Below are 21,140 nucleotides of genomic sequence, written 5' to 3' on the forward strand. Positions count from 1 at the left end.
CTAAATTTTGCCGTTTTTGACATCTTTAAGTTTTTACGTCAAAAATGGCGTTTGCAGATTCTAAAATGAAGTTAAGCTTTAAACAGTGAGTCCTGAAGATAGACGATAAGAAACTTATTTTTGGAAGGGAGTTTTGTTACCAACAAAGCGAGACCGTTTTGGAGGGCTGTGTTGAAAGCAGGACCATGTACTTGCGTGATAAAGTGAATATTTCTAATGGTCTTAAGTGATCGTGTTTAGTGTGTACACGTAAAATAAATCAGTTGACTATTTTTATGCCTTGAGTATTTTAATTTACCTCGAAACAAACAGTAAAGACGCTACAATAACTTTATTTCATCATAATGTTGCTTCCTTGTAAGCAACATGCCCTGCATTCAACACGATCAAGTAGAAGTATGGGAGAGAAACTAGGTACGAACCATAAAATTTTTGCAAATATTTGTAAAAACATGAGTACAAATGTTTTAAATATTCCAAAGCTAAAGGAGATACTGCCCCAACACCAGTGTGGAAGAATAAAATTTCATGATTATATTTTTAGGTAAATCTTCTTTTCCATTTAATAGGAAACACAATCCTTCTGTTGTTCTATATTGGCCTCGGGAAAATAAGCACATATATTTTTAAATCCGTTTGAGCTGATATTTTGGGCGACCCTATTATAGGGCCATTTAATATTTAATAATACTTTAAACGCTCAAAAATACCTTGAGTTGCCGCAAAACCAAGTTCTTCCTGCCACTGAAATCCTTCCTGATTTAGACCCGGGATCGAAATATTTTCAACAAGACAGCAGTCCCGCTCATAATGCAGTTATGGTAAAAGTATTTTTATCAAATATTTTTCCTGGATCTCCAGATTTGTCCTCAAGTGACTTTTATCTCAAGGAGACAATTTACAAACACGCATTAAGTAGGCGAATAAATTTAAAGGAGTTGTCAGAGAAAATTGTTAAATGGACCAATTCTATTTCACCAGAAACTCTTTTGGATGTACGAAATAATTTTTTGGATAATTAAAAGTATTAGTTAAAAAATAAACTAAGCAATAGATTAATCAACGTATTTTTTTATTTATATGTCAAAGAAGGAGGTCTGTTTGAGACTTTTATTTTAAGAATTAATTTTTGTTAAGTTTATTTTTGTATCGTGTTCACATTTTTCTACTGTTATTAGAGTTTATATTTTATTTTTATAAGAGTAACTAATAATTTTCAGATTACAATTCTATGTAAAATTTAACGAAATATTTTACACGAAATTTTATTGTAAGTAATACAGTTGCAACTACGTCGCAGGCGAGTAGCAGAGCATATGAAGTGCACGCGTGCGCGTTGCCATATTTCGCCTTTAAGTATGCATAAGGATCGATTCCCCAACCTGTATACAGGGTATCCCCTTTTAAATGTTCAAAAATTCTAGAGTATATACAGGAGCCATAGAGAAGTAATTTGAGATAGGACACCGATGGTCAGAAGAGCACCGTTTCCAAAATACAGGGTGTTGAAATTTTTAAAAAAAGTTGATTTTTTTCTTTTGTGTTAGAAACACTTATAGCGATTTATATGAAGCTTTTAGGTTTTGAAGGATAGGTGGTGAGGCAACTTTTTGAGGAATTAAAGGGAATTTGATCTGTCCAGGGACGGAGTTACAGCACATGTATGTAAATAAAAAAAAATACGCCACTGTTTTTTTGAAAAAAAAAACAAATTTTTGAAATATTTTGTTCGTTTTAAATAAAACAAATCCCTTGCATTTTTGCGCTCCGACACACTGTTTTTATACAAAAAAAATCAAATCCCAACAAGGATCCTTCAAAGCTTTTTTGTCACAACGAAAATTCTAATATCATTACAATAAATAAAGTAACTAAACACAGCAATTTAAGTAAAAAACAACTTAAAAATAATAATTTAAGCAATAAACAATAAACAATTTAAACCAAATGCTCAAAGTGCTATGGTTTAAACTATTGAATTCAATATTGCGCTATTTTTTCCTCCAAGATTAGAGTTACTAGATGCTCGTGTTTTTGATCTCTTTAATATATCTTCTCCTTTTTGGTTTGTACTGTTGTGCTGCCCACTCTTCCTGTTGAGGTTTGGTGTTTGATTTTGAGACAATTGGATCAGAAGTCTTTACTATCAGCGGTAAGAAGCTCAATTTTTTTTAAATCAATTGCTCACGAGGATCCTCTTTTACGGAATAGCGTGAAACAGGGGATTAAAATGGAAAGAGAGGAAATTCTTTCTAATCTAACAAAACCTGGCAAGAGTGTCTCTGTGACCAGAGAAGAACATGCTCAATTATTTGGAACCAATGGTCGGAAGAAGATCTCAGTTCGTAAAAGCCCACTCCTATTCCAAGTTGCTCTCAAGGAAAAGGCAATATCAGGATCAACAGGGAAAGTGATAAAAACTAGTAGTAAGACACATAGATTTAAGCCTTATAGAATTTAAACTATATAATAAAATTTTAAATTATTTAAATGTGTTTCTGTAATTAAATCTACTCCTTGTTAAATACTAAAGAATTTTTATGGAAGAAAGTCTTAAAATCGTGCAATTTTGGCAATATCTGCACTGGTTAGAAAGACCTTGTTGGTACATCAGAATCACCAATTACGAGAAACTTAGCCCTACAATTCTGAAACTATTAAGCGGCGAAGGAATAAAAGTCATATAGAATCAGCAAATAACTTATATAATGTTGGGGATGATAATATCACGGTTAAAAGCACAAAGCTGGAGAGAGTTCATATAGGTTAGTGTATCTTAGGAGGAACATCAATGATTAGTGGGACCCAATTGTGAAGATCAAACGGAGAATAGAAAAAGCTGGAGATGTTTTGTGAAGGTGAACAGGGAGATGTTAACTAGTAACGATTTGACATTGAAGGTGCGAATGAAGACGGTACGCTGTTATGTCTTTCCAGTTCTAATATACGGCATGGAAGCATGGACACTCAACGAGATAATGCTCAAACGTCTAGAATCATTCGAAAGGTGGGTGTTCCAGTGATTACTAAAAATCAGTTAGGAAGACAGAATTAGTAACAACACAGTTCTCAATCGCATGGCTAAAGATTAGAATATTTTAGTCATATCATAAGATACACAAAAAGTCCAAGAGTAAGGAGAAGATCATGGTTAAAGAATTTGGGACAATGGTACAGGAAATCTAGGGTTCAACTTTGCCGACCGGGATATTCATATCAGCTTAGACCATCATCAAAGAATCATGGATATGGAACTTTTTATACAGATTTATTGAACCAAAGAGATTTGGCACCTTTTCATTCAATCACTTTTTCAAATCCATCTTACCCATCTCTAATTCTGAGCAGCAACATAATGGCCAACGATCGTTGAAAGGTCATTTCACTGGAAGAAGTACGTTGGAGAAACTGGTGAAAGATTATTCAACAGATTTTAAAGCAGCAAAGGCCGATTCTCAATTCGGTTTCTCTAGAAATATAATGGCAAGTAAATTTTGGTAAAAATTTCTGAAAAAGAAAATATTATAAGGAAATTCACATAAGAATTACCTACGTGGCAAAAAAACTAAACTATTCAGTAGATGATGTTTATGCAAAGATCTGCATTCCAAACATTGAAGTCTCTCATCAAAATTAAAATCGAATCAAACAGCGAGAGAGCCTCGCTGTCCAATTGATGTACATTAAGCAATAATAGCTCCTTGGTTCTAAATAAAGAGAAGACAGGCAAACTGACCTAAAACTCTTTATCTATCAACCTATAAGCCTGAATTCTGACCTTATGAATCTGTAACTTGAATCTATAAACTATATCTAATTATCAACTTGATTCTTCGTCAACTCTCTTGCCACCTCAAACCTATTTCTCTGCTCTCTATCATGTATCTCTTGCTCTATCATGGGTAAAGTAGCAATAGAATTCTCACAGTAGGGTGTATACATAAACCAGAAACGAAGACACAAAAAAACCTTTGTAAACGCATAACATCTTAAACTATTCGGCTCAAGATTCACAAGGCTATTTGAGGACTAGTGAGTACATTTAGTTAAACTATTAGCTTAAACTATTAGGTTCAATATTGCGCTATTTTTTCCTTCAAAATTGGTGTAACTAGATCCTCGTATTTCTGATGTCTTTAATATCTTTTCTCCTTTTTGGTTTCTTGCTAATTTTGCCTTACAGAAGCAAATAATAGAAACACGTATGGGCAATAGTGGTACCCTTACTTTCTGTTCCTCTTCATTTACTTGTCAGTTAGTAAAAAATAAATTGCTGGAATATTCATATCAGCCTAGACCATGATCAAAGTGAAGCAGATGACAGGAAGCTATTACCCTTAAATCTCAACCCTTGTGAATTAAAAAAAGAATTATGGGTATGGAACTTTCTAATCTAGATTTATTGAACAAAAGTTATTTGGCACCTTTTCATTTAATCAGCCTTTCATATTCATCTTGCCCATCTCTATCTTATCTTCAATTTATGTTCTTTCCGAATCATTACACTTTATGGTCTATTGCACACATCTCCATATAAATAAATCTGTTAGAGGCTCCAAAAGCCATTCTATTTTCAACTATTGTGCTGTCAACAACTCCAATATGATGTACCAACTTCTTCCCTTTATAAGTGCTTGTACTGTTGCGCTGCCCACTCTTCCTGTTGAGGTTTGGTGTTTGATTTTGAGACAATTGAATCAGAAGTCTTTACTATCAGCGGTAAGAAGCTCAATTTTTTTAAAATCAATTGCTCACGAGGATCCTCTTTTACGGAATAGCGTGAAACAGGGGATTAAAATGGAAAGAGAGGAAATTCTTTCTAATCTAACAAAACCTGGCAAGAGTGTCTCTGTGACCAGAGAAGAACATGCTCAATTATTTGGAACCAATGGTCGGAAGAAGATCTCAGTTCGTAAAAGCCCACTCCTATTCCAAGTTGCTCTCAAGGAAAAGGCAATATCAGGATCAACAGGGAAAGTGATAAAAACTAGTAGTAAGACACATAGATTTAAGCCTTATAGAATTTAAACTATATAATAAAATTTTAAATTATTTAAATGTGTTTCTGTAATTAAATCTACTCCTAGTTAAATACTAAAGAATTTTTATGGAAGAAAGTCTTAAAATCGTGCAATTTTGGCAATATCTGCACTGGTTAGAAAGACCTTGTTGGTACATCAGAATCACCAATTACGAGAAACTTAGCCCTACAATTCTGAAACTATTAAGCGGCGAAGGAATAAAAGTCATATAGAATCAGCAAATAACTTATATAATGTTGGGGATGATAATATCACGGTTAAAAGCACAAAGCTGGAGAGAGTTCATATAGGTTAGTGTATCTCAGGAGGAACATCAATGATTAGTGGGACCCAATTGTGAAGATCAAACGGAGAATAGAAAAAGCTCGAGATGTTTTGTGAAGGTGAACAGGGAGATGTTAACTAGTAACGATTTGACACTGAAGGTGCGAATGAAGACGGTACGCTGTTATGTCTTTCCAGTTCTAATATACGGCATGGAAGCATGGACACTCAACGAGATAATTCTCAAACGTCTAGAATCATTCGAAAGGTGGGTGTTCCAGTGATTACTAAAAATCAGTTAGGAAGACAAAATTAGTAACAACACAGTTCTCAATCGCATGGCTAAAGATTAGAATATTTTAGTCATATCATAAGACACACAAAAAGTCCAAGAGTAAGGAGAAGATCATGGTTAAAGAATTTGGGACAATGGTACAGGAAATCTAGGGTTCAACTTTGCCGACCGGGATATTCATATCAGCCTAGACCATCATCAAAGAATTATGGGTATGGAACTTTCTTATACAGATTTATTAAACCAAAGTGATTTGGCACCTTTTCATTCAATCACCCTTTCATATCCATCTTACCCATCTCTAATTCCGAGCAGCAACATAATGGCCAACGATTGTTGAAAGGTCATTTTACTGGAAGAAGTACATTGGAGAAACTGGTGGAAGATTATTCAACAGATTTTAAAGCAATAAAGGCCGATTCTAAATTCGGTTTCTGTAGAAATATAATGACAAGTAAATTTAGTTAACATTTTCTGAAAAAGAAAAGATTATAAGGAAATTCGCATAAGAATTACGTGGCACAAAATCTAAACTATTCAGTAGATGATGTTTATGTAAAGATCTGTATACCAAACACTGAAGTCTCTCATCAAAATTAAAATCAAAGAGCGAGAGAGCCTCGCTGTCCAATTGATGTACATTAAGCAATATTAGCTTCTTAGTTCTAAATAAAGAGAAGACAGCCAAACTGACCTAAACCTCTTTATCTATAAACCTATAAGCCTTAATTCTGACCTCATGAATCTATAACTTGAATCTATGAACTATATCTAATTATCAATTTCGTACTTCGTCAACTCTCTTGCTACCTCAAACCTATCTCTCAGCTCTTGCTCTATCATGGGTAAAGTAGCAATAGAATTCTCATAGTAGGGTGTATACACAAACTAGAAACGAAGACACAAAAATAACTTTGTAAACGCATAACATCTCAAACTATTCGGCTCAAAATTCACAAGGCTATTTGAGGACTAGTGAGTACATTTAGTTACAGCTTAAACTATTAGGTTCAATATTGCGCTATTTTTTCCTCCAAAGTTGGTGCAATTAGATCCTTGTATTTCTGATCTCTTTAATATCTTTTCTCCTTTGAGGTTTCTTGCTAACTTTGCCTTAAAGAAGCAAATAATAGAAACACGTATGGGCAATAGTGGCACCCTTACTTTCTGTTCCTCTTCATTTACTTGTCCTTTAGTAAAAAATAAATTGCTGGAATATTCATATCAGCCTAGACCATCATCAAAGTGAAGCAGATGATAGGAAGCTATTACCCTTAAATCTCAACCCTTGGGAATTAAAAGACGAATCATGGGTATAAAACTTTCTAATCCAGATTTATTGAACCAAAGTGATTTAGCATCTTTTTATTCAATCATCCTTTCATATTCATCTTGCCCATCTCTAACTATCATATTTTCAATTTATTTTCTTTTCGGATCATTACACTTTATAGTCTATTGCACACATCTCCATATAAACAAATCTCTTGAGGCTCCAAAAGCCATTCTATTTTCAACTATTGTTCTGTCAACAACTCCAATATCATGTACCAACTTCTTCCCTTTATAAGTGTTTGTACTGTTGTGCTGCCCACGCTTCCCGTTGAGGTTTGGTGTTTAATTTTGAGACAATTGGATCAGTCTCTCTATCAGCGGTAAGAAGCTCAAATTTTTTTAAATCAATTGCTCACGCGGATCCTCTTTTACGGAATAGCGTAAAACAGGGGATTAAAATGGAACGAGAGGAAATTCTTTCTAATCTAACAAAACCTGGCTAGAGTGTCTCTGTGACCAGAGATGAACATGCTCAACTATTTGGAACCAATGGTCGGAAGAAGGTCTCAGTTCGTAAAAGCCCACACCTATTCCAAGTTGCTCTCAAGGAAAAGGCAATATCAGGATCAACAGGGAAAGTGATAAAAACTAGTAGTAAGACACATAGATTTAAGCCTTATAGAATTTAAACTATATAATAAAATTTTAAATTATTTAAATGTGTTTCTGTAAATAAATCTACTCCTAGTTAAATACTAAAGAATTTTTATGGAAGAAAGTCTTAAAATCGTGCAATTTCCTAGTTAGAAAGACCTTGTTGGTACATCAGAATCACCAATTACGAGAAAGTTAGCCCTAAAATTTTGAAACTATTAAGCGGTGAAGGAATAAAAGTTATATAGAATCAGCAAATAACTTATATAATATTGGGGATGATAATATCACGGTTAAATGCACAAAGCTGGAGAGAGTTCATATAGGTTAGTGTATCTCAGGAGCAACATCAATGATTAGTGGGACCCAATTGTGGAGATCAAACGGAGAATAGAAAAAGCTCGAGTTGCTTTGTAAAGATGAACAGGGAGATGTTAACTAGTAACGATTTGACACTGCAGTTGCGAATGAAGACGGTACGTTGTTATGTCTTTCCAGTTCTAATATACGGTATAGAAGCATGGACACTCAACGAGATAATGCTCAAACGTCTAGAATCATTTGGAAGATAGGTGTTCCAGTGATTACTAAAAATCAGTTAGGAAGACAGAATTAGTAACAACATAGTTCTCAATCGCATGACTAAAGATTAGAATATTTTAGTCATGTCATAAGACACACAAAAAGTCCAAGAGTAAGGAGAACATCATGGTTAAAGAATTTGGGACAATGGTACAGGAAATCTACGGTTCATCTTTGCCGACCGGGATATTCATATCAGCCTAGACCATCATCAAAGAATTATGGGTATGGAACTTTCTTATACAGATTTATTGAACCAAAGTGATTTGGCACCTTTTCACCCTTCATATCCATTTTACCCATCTGTAATTCCGAGCAGCAACATAATGGCCAACGATTGTTGAAAGGTCATTTTACTGGAAGAAGTACATTGGAGAAACTGGTGGAAGATTATTCAACAGATTTTAAAGCAATAAAGACCGATTCTAAATTCAGTTTCTGTAGAAATATAATGGCAAGTAAATTTGGGTAAAAAATTCTGAAAAAGAAAAGATTATAAGGAAATTCGTATAAGAATTACGTGGCAAAAAATCTAAACTATTTAGTAGATGATGTTGATGTAAAGATCTGCATTCCAAACACTGAAGTCTCTCATCAAAATTAAAATCGAATCAAACAGCGAGAGAGCCTCGCTGTCCAATTGATGTACATTAAGCAATAATAGCTCCTTGGTTCTAAATAAAGAGAAGACAGGCAAACTGACCTAAAACTCTTTATCTATCAACCTATAAGCCTGAATTCTGACCTTATGAATCTATAACTTGAATCTATAAACTATATCTAATTATCAACTTGATTCTTCGTCAACTCTCTTGCCACCTCAAACCTATCTCTCAACTCTTGCTCTATCATGGGTAAAGTAGCAATAGAATTCTCACAGTAGGGTGTATACATAAACCAGAAACGAAGACACAAAAAAACCTTTGTAAACGCATAACATCTTAAACTATTCGGCTCAAGATTCACAAGGCTATTTGAGGACTAGTGAGTACATTTACTTAAACTATTAGCTTAAGCTATTAGGTTCAATATTGCGCTATTTTTTCCTTCAAAATTGGTGTAACTAGATCCTCGTATTTCTGATGTCTTTAATATCTTTTCTCCTTTTTGGTTTCTTGCTAATTTTGCCTTAAAGAAGCAAATAATAGAAACACGTATGGGCAATAGTGGCACCCTTACTTTCTGTTCCTCTTCATTTACTTGTCCGTTAGTAAAAAATAAATTGCTGGAATATTTATATCAGCCTAGACCATGATCAAAGTGTAGCAGATGACAGGAAGCTATTACCCTTAAATCTCAACCCTTGTGAATTAAAAGAAGAATTATGGGTATGGAACTTTCTAATCTAGATTTATTGAACAAAAGTTATTTGGCACCTTTTCATTTAATCAGCCTTTCATATTCATCTTGCCCATCTCTATCTTATCTTCAATTTATGTTCTTTCCGAATCATTACACTTTATGGTCTATTGCACACATCTCCATATAAATAAATCTGTTAGAGGCTCCAAAAGCCATTCTATTTTCAACTATTGTGCTGTTAACAACTCCAATATGATGTACCAACTTCTTCCCTTTATAAGTGCTTGTACTGTTGCGCTGCCCACTCTTCCTGTTGAGGTTTGGTGTTTGATTTTGAGACCATTGGATCAGAAGTCTTTACTATCAGCGGTAAGAAGCTCAATTTTTTTTAAATCAATGGCTCACATGGATCCTCTTTTACGGAATAGCGTAAAACAGGAGATTAAATTGGAACGCGAGGAAATTCTTTCTAATCTGACAAAACCTGGCAAGAGTATCGCTGTGACTAGAGAAGAACATGCTCAACTATTTGGAACCAATGGTCGGAAGAAGGTCTCAGTTCGTAAAAGCCCACACCTATTCCAAGTTGCTCTCAAGGAAAAGATAATATCAGGATCAACAGGGAAAGTGATAGAAAAAGTAGTAGTAAGATACATAGATTTAAGCCTTATAGAATTTAAATGACAATAAAATTTTTAATTATTTAAATGTGATTCCATAAAACCTACTTATAGCTAAATACAGAAGACTTTTTTATAAGAAAGTCTTCAAAACTTTAAAATTAATTAACCTTATAAATAAAAAACGAATCGTATTTCCTCCATGCATTTCCACAAATTTTCTGCACCCATGATGTACGTGAGCAAAGACCGCTGGATCGTCTCAGAAAGTCCACATCCACCACAACTTTAGCAACTAGGTCTTCTCTGTTGGTTACAGGTGTTGCGTAGATAAGCTGTTCCATACCGCCCCAGATAAAAAAGTCATGAGGTGTTAGATCAGGTGACCTTGCTGGCCAAGGTCTGAACCATCTCTACTTTGCAAAAATGCAAGGGCTGTGTTTTGTTAGAAATAAACAAAATATTCAGAAAAAAAATATACATATATATTTTTTAAACTCTGACGAACCTTTTTTGTATAAAAAAATTAGCGTACATATGCTGCAAGTCCGTCTTTGGACAAGTCAAATTACTTGCAATTCTTCAAAAAGTTGTCTCACCACCTATCATTTAAAACCTTAAAAAATCATTTAAATCGCTTAAAGCGTTTTTAATACAGAGGGAAAAAACGATTTTTTTTAAACATTTCAACACCCTGTATTTTGGAAATGGAGCACTTCCGACTATTGATGTGCTCTCCATAAAAACTACTTTTTTATGGCTCCTGTATATACTGTAGTATTTTTGACTATTTGAAAGGGGACACCCTGTATAGATCTTGTGAGGACTTGAATAGGTTTTTTAATACTAACCAAAGCTTTTTAATCAATCTTTAATCTATTTGCTATGCTATGATAAGAACTGACTGTTCCATATCAAAAACCAAGACATGAAGTTCCAAAGATGGTTTTACTGTCTAAGGCGCTATCTAATCCGGACTAAATCATCCCTTGAAAGCTCACTTTTCAATAGGTCGCCTGTCGCTGGGTGCTTTTTAAATTATTATTTATGGCCTTATTTATGTCATTCAGTTGAGACGAATAATAAAAGTGCGAGCTATAAAAGCGATACGTTCTATATACGAAAGCTTTTAGCACATTGTATTCAATGGCCGTTTCATAAATCCATTTTTCATATTTATGTTAGGAGCTTTTTATATAAAAAAGGCAGCATCGGAAAAATGTCGCATACCCAAGACCCCCTTTTAAATAAATTATGTACTCCGGGAGCTGCATCAAAGGTTTCAAGATAACTATAAATAGGTGAATGTTGAACAGTTAATAATAAAGCAAGGTCATTGTTAATTTTAGCATTTCTTATTTTGGTCAAACGCAATCATGGCTTTCTTCAGCATTTTTACAGCTGTCGAATTGCCGGATATTTCATAACCTACAAATTATCGAGATAGGTAACTTTATAGAAACTTATCTTTAGTTTTAATCATAAGTACGACAAGACATTATCCGATAGTTGTCGCAAATGTGATGCTTTTAATATTAAAATTAAAGCAGCTATGGTAGATGGCCAAGAAAGTGAGGCAATTAAAGCGGACAAGGCATGAGAAACGATGCTGAAGCTGCAAAATCGGACAATGACCTTACCGTAATTTCATTTGACTTAATGAAAACAACGCCGATCATTTCAACAGGAGTTGCGTACTACAAAAGGCAACTTTAGACGTTTTGTTTTGGGGACTCATGATCTTCAAACTCGCGTAGTACACATGTACATGTGGGACGAGAGTGATGCATCCCGGGGTCCTCAGGAAATTGGTTCCTGTATTGCACACTACATTAAGAACTTTGTTACCACAAGAAAGCTAATAATGTACAGCGATCAGTGCGGTGGTCAAAATAGGAATTTCAAAATGGCTGCCCTTTGTACATACATTGTATTATCCAGCGATTACACAGTTAACAACATTGCCCATAAATTTTTAGTTTCTGGTCACTCCTACCTTCCAAATGATCAGGACTTTGGATTAGTCGAAAAAAACAAAAAACACTATGAAAATATTTTTGTTCCCAATGATTGGATGCAAATGGTTCTAGAAGCCAGGAAAAGAAATCCATTCAAAGTAGTAGTTATGACATCCAGCGACTTTTTTTCAACAAAAGAACTAGAAAAGGCATTAACGAATCGTAAAAAAACGGAAGCTGATGAAAAAGTACAATGGTTGCGAATACAGTGGCTTCGGTATGATAAAGAAAAACCTGAAATTATCCAATTTAAATATTCCAATAACGAAAATGTTTTATTTAACGAAGTTAATGTTAAAAAACGGGGCAACCAAACTTTCCATGACATGGCCAGACCTCTTCCTCTGTTCGAGGGACCTAAGCCCATACAAGAAAAGAAATACCAAGACTTGTTATCTTTGCTTGATTATATTCCACCAGTAAACCATGAATTTTATCATCAACTGGTTCACAATGCACATGTTGAAGAAGACTCGAATGTTTTTGAAAATCATGAGGAAGAAGAAAATGATTAATAAGAGTTTACGTTGAGTTTTGTTTAAAAATGTCTTATCGTTTACCTAAAAATAAATTATTTTGCTTTAGTAATTCATTTTTACTCTCAAGTCAGTAAAAAAAAGGTTATGCAAAAGTGGCCCAAGCAACATACAAAATCTTATTTTTCAAAAAAAAAATGTCCAAAAACTATGTTTAATATTCTACCACTTACCTAAATAAAAATAAATTAAGAAATTCTTACAATCGCCTCTAATAATTTCGTAATTAATCTTCAAAAAATTTCATTATTTTCATTTGCGAATTTTTCCATAAAAAATATTTTTGGCTTGGGCCACTTTTGCTCTAAGCGCTTCATTTGAGCCACATCCAAATACCTGCTTTGTTAACAGTCTTTTTCTGATGCTTCTAGAATCTCTCTATGCATTCTCTTTTGTTTCCGTCTATTAATTATTTATTTTTTCCTTTTATTTTAGCCTTGATTTACTTCTTTTGTTTCAGCTGTATTTGTAAGTCTTGATGTGGATATTGAAGCTTGTTCATGTTGTTTCCTCGCTTACTCGCCCGAGTTGCAACTTCACAGCTGGCTTCTAGATTAGTGTGTCCTCTCTTATCTTTTCTTAGGTAATAGAGTATGTCTACATTAGATCTTGGGTGAAGCTGTATTGCAACATAGGAACTGCTAGTGTTACGAACGTTCACAGCTTATTTTTGGCTCTGAGCTCAGACTTAATGATTCCTCTAATTTTTTGATTCCTTATGATTAATGCTTTATATCAAGCTTCATACATGTCCTTGCTGATTTTTTTTACTATCTCTAGTAACCACGCTGTGATCTTTGGCTATCAAAGTCATCGACGATACCGATTCACTAGATAGCTGATTTTGGATTTTTCTCTCCTGCATTGGTGTCCGGTATCTATTTTATATAATAAAGAGTAGAGTAGGGCCAATTCAATATAGATCCTCTGACAGCATATGCCTCCATCTTGGAAGAAGAGTGATATCTTTCGTAAAAATTCCGTTATGGTTGAACATTTCTTTCTAAATCCAAACTGAATATTTGATATATTATATATTTAAAAAAGGCGACTCTAAAACCTTGGAGAAAACCGAAATCAGTGCTACCGACCTGTAATTCTCTACTCGATGACGATCTGTTAGTTCAAACGACAAGGAATAGATTATATAAACCATGTCAGTTGCATCTCCAGCACTATCCCGTGAAATTCGCGCAAAGAGATTAGGAAACGCCAAAGAACACAATAAGCAAAAGCGTAAATGAGTACGCATTCACTTTACTGATAAATAAAGGCCTAGTCATCCCAATTCAAGAAGTTTAAGAGTATGGCGAACACCTAGCAATGCGTCTTACTTGCATACCATTCAAGAAGTGCATAGGTACTAAAGCGGAACATTGATGATTTGTGCTAGAGTTTTGATAGGCTTTCGGACTAATCGGGTTCTTATTGAACGGTTTTTAATAGCAAACGAATATCAGGAGCAGATTCTAGAACCCTATGTTCATCGCGCACTATAGAATTTGGTGAATTTTTTTTATTTATGCAAGACAATGCACGTCCGCATGCCTAGAAACTTTTTGAAGAAGCAGAATATTCAGGTTTCGCTATGGCCTGAGTACTGCCATAAATCCAATCAAGCACTTTTGGGATATGTTGAGAAGTCGTGTTTTAGAACAAGGAATAGTGTTTCAGACAAAGGAAAAATTGTTGATTTGTATGCAAGAGCAATGGTTTGAAATTGAGGAAAACGACATTACGAATTTATTTAGGAGCATGAGAGAAACAGATGTGAAGCAGTTATTACCAATAGGGGTGATTATACACTGTTTTAACTAAAAAGCATAACAGCGGGGTCTTTCCAAAAAAACTTTCCATATAAAGCTTAAAAATAATGGCTTTTTCTAATCAGCTTTTGTTTAAAAATTGTTATTTAGTTTAAGACCTAAAAATAAATAGTTTATTTTTATTTTGTAGCGACTTGAAGTCATCAAATAAAAGACCATGAACCTAAAATCCAAAATAAGAATTTTGTCCATATTAAATACCACTGCCCAATGTTATGAAGATCCTCAACAATTAGAGATCTAAGGTAGTTTTTGATCTTCGTGATGCCAAAGAATAGTAGCATCATCTACAAATTGAACAATCAGACTCAAAAGTTGTAGAGAGCTCAATCTATTCACATTCAATAAGACTAAAATAGGCTCTAGTACCATGTGGCACATTTAAGATTAATCTTCAGTCTTGGACGATAATCCGGAAAGAACAACCCTCTGAGTACGATCTCAGAAGTAAGATTGCAGCTACTCCAAAGCGATCCCCCAGAAACCATACCTTCTTATTTAGCGTATTTCGCAAATTTCATGAACTACACAATCAAAGGCCTTGGATAGATAGCAGAATAACAATCGTAACACTCTAGACAGATAATCACTCTCCAAGAACCCTTGGCATAATGTATCCTTTTTATAGTCTGATTTTTATTTAAGATTTTGTGTCACTGTAGGAAGGAGATCATTCTGTCCTTGGTAAGTTTTTTAATTAGTTTGGAAAGAGTAAGGGGGGTGGTAGATACTGAAGTGGAATGAGGGTTGCCTTTTTTAAGCAGGCGTGAAGTACCACTTTAACTCAAGAGTCATTTGTAGCAAATACCAAAGCACCTGTAAGTAAAGACAACAACAACCGCATTGAACTCTCATAAGATCCAGAAGACTTACAATTTTATGTTCAACATAGCTTTCCAGAATATCATCAAAAGTTACTAGACGAAAAAAGGGGTCATGTCTAGTAATATTTGGAAGGTAATCCATTGGCTCCTTGTTGCTTGTTACATTTTCCTATAAAACTTCAGATGTTAGAAAAATAAATTATTCAATACATTAGGTTCCAACTGAGGTTCAACAAAATTGCAAAGCATGCGCCTAAAATCGTTCACAATTGATCAACTCTCTTTCTGTTTTTCTTCAGGTGACCTTAAAAGCATCTATTAAATAAGTAATATTTTTTCTTGGCAATTTAATTAGGTTCCTATGTAATCTTTAAAAACTTTGATGGTAGGAAAGAACATGACGATTTCTATAAATTTGGGTAATTTAGAAAGATATGGAAGATTCTTCGCAGATGTTCTTAGCGCCTTTTTTTTTCGCCGCTTTATTTTAAACACCCTTAATGGAAACCATTGATTGATTTTACCACACAATAAATGACGAAATGAAGAAAAGGTATCCGAAGCATATTGAATTGCATTCTAATTGACAGTTAAAAGAGACTGATTACATGCATTAAAGTTAGCTGAACAAAAAGTTCTCCCAATGTTTTGATTTTAATTCAAGGTTACCCGAAAACTGAGAAAATACACCGTTATGGTCAGCAATACCAGGTGAAAGAACTGAATAATCAACATCATCTAATTACTACAAAAATAGTCAATGATAGTAGCTGACATAGATGTGAGACGTGTAGAGGCATTAACGCGCATGCACAGCGCATAAAATTTAAGTATTCCATTAAAAAAATTCGCTGTGCTAAGTAAACTTTCGAATAATTAATATTAAATATATCAGCCAATATTTTTTCCGAGTGAAGAAGAATTTGAGGGAAAAGGAAATCCAACCTGTCTAGAAACACTCCAACAGCTCTCTATGGAGGATGAGAACCACAAATAACGTAAATATTAAAAGTTGGCAAAAACACACTGAAAATTCAAAAACCTCCTTAAACCAGAAAATTATTAAATTTATCAACAATACTCAAAAAACCTGCAATCGACTATTTCACCAAAGTAATAGTACCTCCATGCAAGGAGTTCTCTCTACAAAACATTGATAGAGGTACATAATCGGGCACATAAATATATTCACTTGGTCTTAGCCAATGCTCGTTAATAGAGCCATGTTAGGAAACTTCAAAGTAGCAAGCATAAGCTGAAGCTCGTTTGTTTTGTTCCTTTATGACTGAATTTTCAATGAAAAATACTAATTCTATTCTAAATATAAAGTCAATATTATTATTGTGAAAAGTTTGGTAAAGAGACAAATTACTGCTATACATGGCATCACGATTTGGACCAAAGTAGATACTTGTCACAACAAAAATACTAGTCTTATCATATAATGAAATAAAGATAAATTTACTAAAGTAAGCACTGTTCAACCATAAAATTACCATATTTTTCTAGTAATTCCAGGTCGTATTTTAAATTTCAGAAGTCATTCCTGAACATATTATTTTCATACTCCAAAAGATTTATTGACACCATGTCCTTATGAAGCTCTTTGAAGTTCTTTTGCATACTCAATATTGATGTGTCTTGAGTTTTTATTGTGATTTCTAAGAACTCCTTTCCTGTGATTAAAGAAAGAATTTGCTTCTTAAGGCGAAGAGCAGCCTTATGCATATTTATTGTTCCAATCATGTTTCTTGGAGTTTCATAAACTTCATATTGGAAGTTTTAAGTCTTTTGCCTTTGCTTTCTATATTCTTGGTCAAGATTGTTAAGAACAGTGTGTTTAGTGTGTTCTAACGTTTTCTTTAAGATTTGCAATTATCAACTCGGTTGCATTTTTTTCACTAATTTGAACTTTTAACAAATAGTTTTCATTTCTCCAGTTCTTCTCTTAATAGATTAGGTCATTCGAATATATGCAAATAAAATGTGCCTTTTATTCTTTGATATCGTCCTTTCCCTCATCAGCAGGAAAGACCTTCCTTGTCTTACAACTTGGCAACCTTAATGCTTAGTATTCTTTACATCATTGGCAATATTTAAAAATAGCCCCTACTTAGCCTCAAAGTTAAAATAAATTAACCTTCGTCTTCCCACGTTAGAAAAGTTACGTAAAGTCCCAAGTGGGGTACATTTGTACCCCATCATGAAAATGATACTACTGATACATTTACATGTTTTTAATTATACAAATACATAAAATAAACTTGTAACTAATCAAATTATAAAAAAACATAGTTAATTTTCTTTGCACTTAACACACTTCACTTCTTTTACATGGTGTTCCGCGCATAGGAAATTTTGACACTCCTTGCAAAGTTGTCTAAATTTGCGATCTCTATTTCGATCACAGAGATAACAACGTCCACTTTTAAGTCTTTCATTTTGGCTTTCAACTGGAGGGGACGGCAAGTCAGGAACAACATCGCGCATATACTGCCTTAGCGTCTTGCTCAAGCGTCCTGAGTTATTATATCTTCGTACAATATATTCTTTTACCAAAGATTCTCCTAACTGAAGCAAAAAATATCATCGGTAGTCCTTAGATTTTTTGATTTTTGGATACTTGATGTCCCATAAAATAAAAGAGTTTAGTGCCGCAATATCTAATAAGTGGCCAAAAATTGCCATTGGCCATCGATTGCAAATTCTGCGAGCAGAGTATTGCTTTACTATTTGATCTGTGGTGTCTACAGCACCCTTTGTATCATTATAATGACGTATAATATGAGGTTTATTCTTATATTTTTCATCTGCAACAGTATCATCATGATGTTCCGTAGACAATAAAATAACTGCTTTTCCTTTGCTAGGTGTATAAGACACAATAGTATGTTCTTTTGTGAATGTAAACATACTAGAAAATTCAGGCCTAAATAATTTGGGTTGCAACTCGTTTGGAATGTATGACTTATTTTTTCTGAGAGTTCCACACAAGGTAAGTTTTTTTTCAGCAAGCTTATCTGCCAGTGGTAGACTTGTAAAAAAATTATCAGTGGTTACTCCATATCCAGTTCCCAGGGGTTCGACAAGATCCAGAACCACTCTCTCACCCTGATTTTTTTCTGGTTTGTTATTTATTTTACCAAGATAAACCTGTAAATTTGCACTGTACGAATTTTTACTATCCGCCATTGCCCAAATTTTAAGGCCATATTTATCGGGCTTACTTTTCATGTAAACTCGAAAAGGACATCCCCTCTGAAGGAAACAAGTTGCTCATCTATAGTAACATGTGACCCAGGTGAATAGGCCATGATACAATTCTGAACAAACAAATCAAAAACTTCTCTAATTGGTGCCAATTTATCGTTTATCTTACGCTGAGGTCTAGTAGAATAGTCGTCAAATCGAATAAATGCTGTAAACAACTGAAATCGATTACGTGACATACTTGCCGGAATAATAGGCCTGACATATTTCTTATCTGTACACCATAACATTTTTTGGGGCTCCTTGGTTGCTTGAAGCGCTCCTTGGATTAGCAGGATTCCAAGGTACGCCTTGATTTCCGTAGAATCGGTAAGCTGCCAAGTTCGTTGCAATTTATGTGGATATTTTTCATTCCATTGTCTTATAGGTAATATAACAAAATAATTCTTAATTAGTAACAGTAAAATAAAGAAAACTAATAATACTAATAAATAATATCAAATAAAATTTTAAATAAGGTCAACGAAAAAGGAAACTTACCTCTTCAGCTTTTCTATTCCTTTGAACTACTAATATATTCAATATATTGTCTGACATGAGCAGTAAAAAAGCTTCAATTTCAGTGGTAAAATTTGAACTATACGGAGTAAGACCTTGTTTATTCTTTATTATATCTTTAGCTCCTCTGCGTGTCTGAGGAAAGGGAACTTTTGACCACTGGGTACCATCTTTAGATTTATAAAATAGATTTCCACCGTCCATAGACTCTTGCTGTTCCTGCTCCAGAAATTTGCCTTGACTGTCACTATCGCATTCAATAAGATCCGACTCCTCGTCATTTATTTCCGGTACCCGTCACTTTCCTCATCGTCAGACAAAATTACGTCAAATTCCCCTTGTTTGATGCCGATGTTAGTTCATCAATTTTGATGTTGTCTCGATAGCTGGTTCCGTTTCCCTTTTTGAATTAAAGACTGTTTTGTTCTATAAAAGACTTTACTGACAGCCAGCATTAGCTCCAAAACAAAATAAAAATACAACTTTGGAATTTACACGTGCTACGTCATAAGAAAGAAAATAACCCAAACAAAACAAAATTACGAGCTAAGCTAACCCCTTCAATTAAAACATTAAAACCGACTGACACGACTCGACTCGAAGCGCCGCGCACTCCCATCGGGAAGAAAACATGGCAGTTCGGTCACGCCGCTACGTTGCCGTTGTTAATTAAAAATCGCGCTATCGCTAAATTTCGACTTCGCATAAACTTAAACAATTCCTCTTTAGTTGAAACCAAACATCCCGCCCCCCTTGAAAGCCTGTCTTTCAATTAACCTAAACAATATATACCTAAAATACTTAGATCCTAGTAACATAATATTTACTTAACAAAAATTCCTTAATCTACACCTTAACATCCCTTTCAAATGGTAAAATACAAAGCCTCGAGGCGGCTCTTTTACAAAATCCGTTCGATGTTTTTATAGTCACTACTCGACACCTATTGTCCGACCCTAGATGAAGTTCCATCACTCGCGCTAATTGCCACCTCATTGGTGGAAGGTTCTCTTCCTTCACTAACACCATATCACCAACCGAAATCGAGTCCCCATTAGTAGTCCATTTGGTTCGTTGTTGAAGCTGACCAAGGTACTCCTGTGACCACCTTTTCTAAAACCCTTGCACGAGCTGCGTTAGTAACTGATATCGATGCAACCTATTGGAACTTACATCTTCCAGATCTTCCTGAGGTAAGGCGCTTAGGGACGTGCCAATTAAAAAATGCCCAGGCGTGAGAACATCTAGATCGTCTGGCATTTCTGACAATGGCGTAAGAGGCCGTGAATTAAGGCAAGATTCTACTTGGGTTACAATTGTGTAGAGCTCTTCGAAGGTCAGCCTCTGTACCCCAACTACCCTTTTCAAATGAAATTTTGCCGCCTTCACTGCAGATTCCCACAGCCCGCCAAAGTGAGGTGAGCGTGGCGGAATAAAATGCCACCTTATGGAAGATTTCGAAAAGAAATTTGAAAAAACACTCTGGTTTTCTTTATTCTGTAAAAATTTGAAAAGATCCTGTAACTCATTATTGGCCCCTGTAAAATTAGTCGCGTTATCTGAAAACATATTCTTGCATAACCCCCTTCGAGCGATGAATCTTTTAAAACAATTTAAAAAAGCGTGTGTGCTTAAATCTGTCACCAACTCTAGATGAGCAGCTTTCGTGGCAAAACATACAAACACACAAAGGTATGTCTTTGTTTCAACACAGCCCCTGATTTTGTTAACCTTAGTAGTGAATGGCCCAGCGTAATCTACCCCGCAATTTGTGAAAGGTCGAGAAGGCGTTACCCTGGCCCTTGGCAGATTACCCATGAGTTGTTGAAACCCTCTTGGCTTTACCTTATAACAAGTTATACAACTCCTTAGTACGTCGCGTACTGTACGACGCCCAGATATTGGCCAATATTTAACTCGTATGTACCCCAATAATGCTTGAGGCCCTGCATGTAGTTGTTTGTAATGCTCATGTAATATGATTAACTTAGTAACCCTATTTTTATTTGAAATAATTACTGGAAACCGTTGATTAAATTCTAAATTGGAATTTGCCAACCTGCCTCCCACCCTTAGCAGCCCCTTATCGTCTATAAATGGATTCAATGACACTAGCCTACTTGATTTTGAAACA

At 34.7% G+C, this 21,140-nt stretch overlaps 1 protein-coding gene across 1 annotated transcript; it reads right to left on the reverse strand.

Moving 5' to 3' along the window:
• Positions 1 to 15,198: 15,198 nt before the first annotated feature.
• Positions 15,199 to 20,266, reverse strand: LOC126744765 (uncharacterized). The gene is made up of 4 exons (XM_050452317.1): positions 20,180 to 20,266; positions 18,529 to 18,666; positions 18,154 to 18,496; positions 15,199 to 15,230 (listed from the first exon to the last, which is right to left on the reverse strand). The coding sequence occupies exons 1-4, from the start codon at positions 20,264 to 20,266 to the stop codon at positions 15,199 to 15,201; spliced, it is 600 nt and encodes a 199-aa protein (XP_050308274.1).
• Between the last annotated feature and the right edge of the window lie 874 nt (positions 20,267 to 21,140).

Source organism: Anthonomus grandis, chromosome 14 (genome assembly GCF_022605725.1).
Source record: "Anthonomus grandis grandis chromosome 14, icAntGran1.3, whole genome shotgun sequence".
Classification (NCBI taxonomy): Eukaryota; Metazoa; Arthropoda; class Insecta; order Coleoptera; family Curculionidae; genus Anthonomus; species Anthonomus grandis.

Excerpts from the sequence above, each read along its gene's own strand:
- LOC126744765 (XM_050452317.1), bottom strand. The coding sequence starts at position 20,266 with ATGCCAGACGATCTAGATGTTCTCACGCCTGGGCATTTTTTAATTGGC. Across the intron at positions 18,667-20,179 it reads CTCAGGAAGATCTGGAAGAT|TTGTTTACAGCATTTATTCG; the intron begins GTAAGTTCCAAT and ends AATCGATTTCAG. Across the intron at positions 15,231-18,153 it reads ATTTAGGCCTGAATTTTCTA|GTGCTTTGGTATTTGCTACA; the intron begins GTATGTTTACAT and ends CTTTACTTACAG.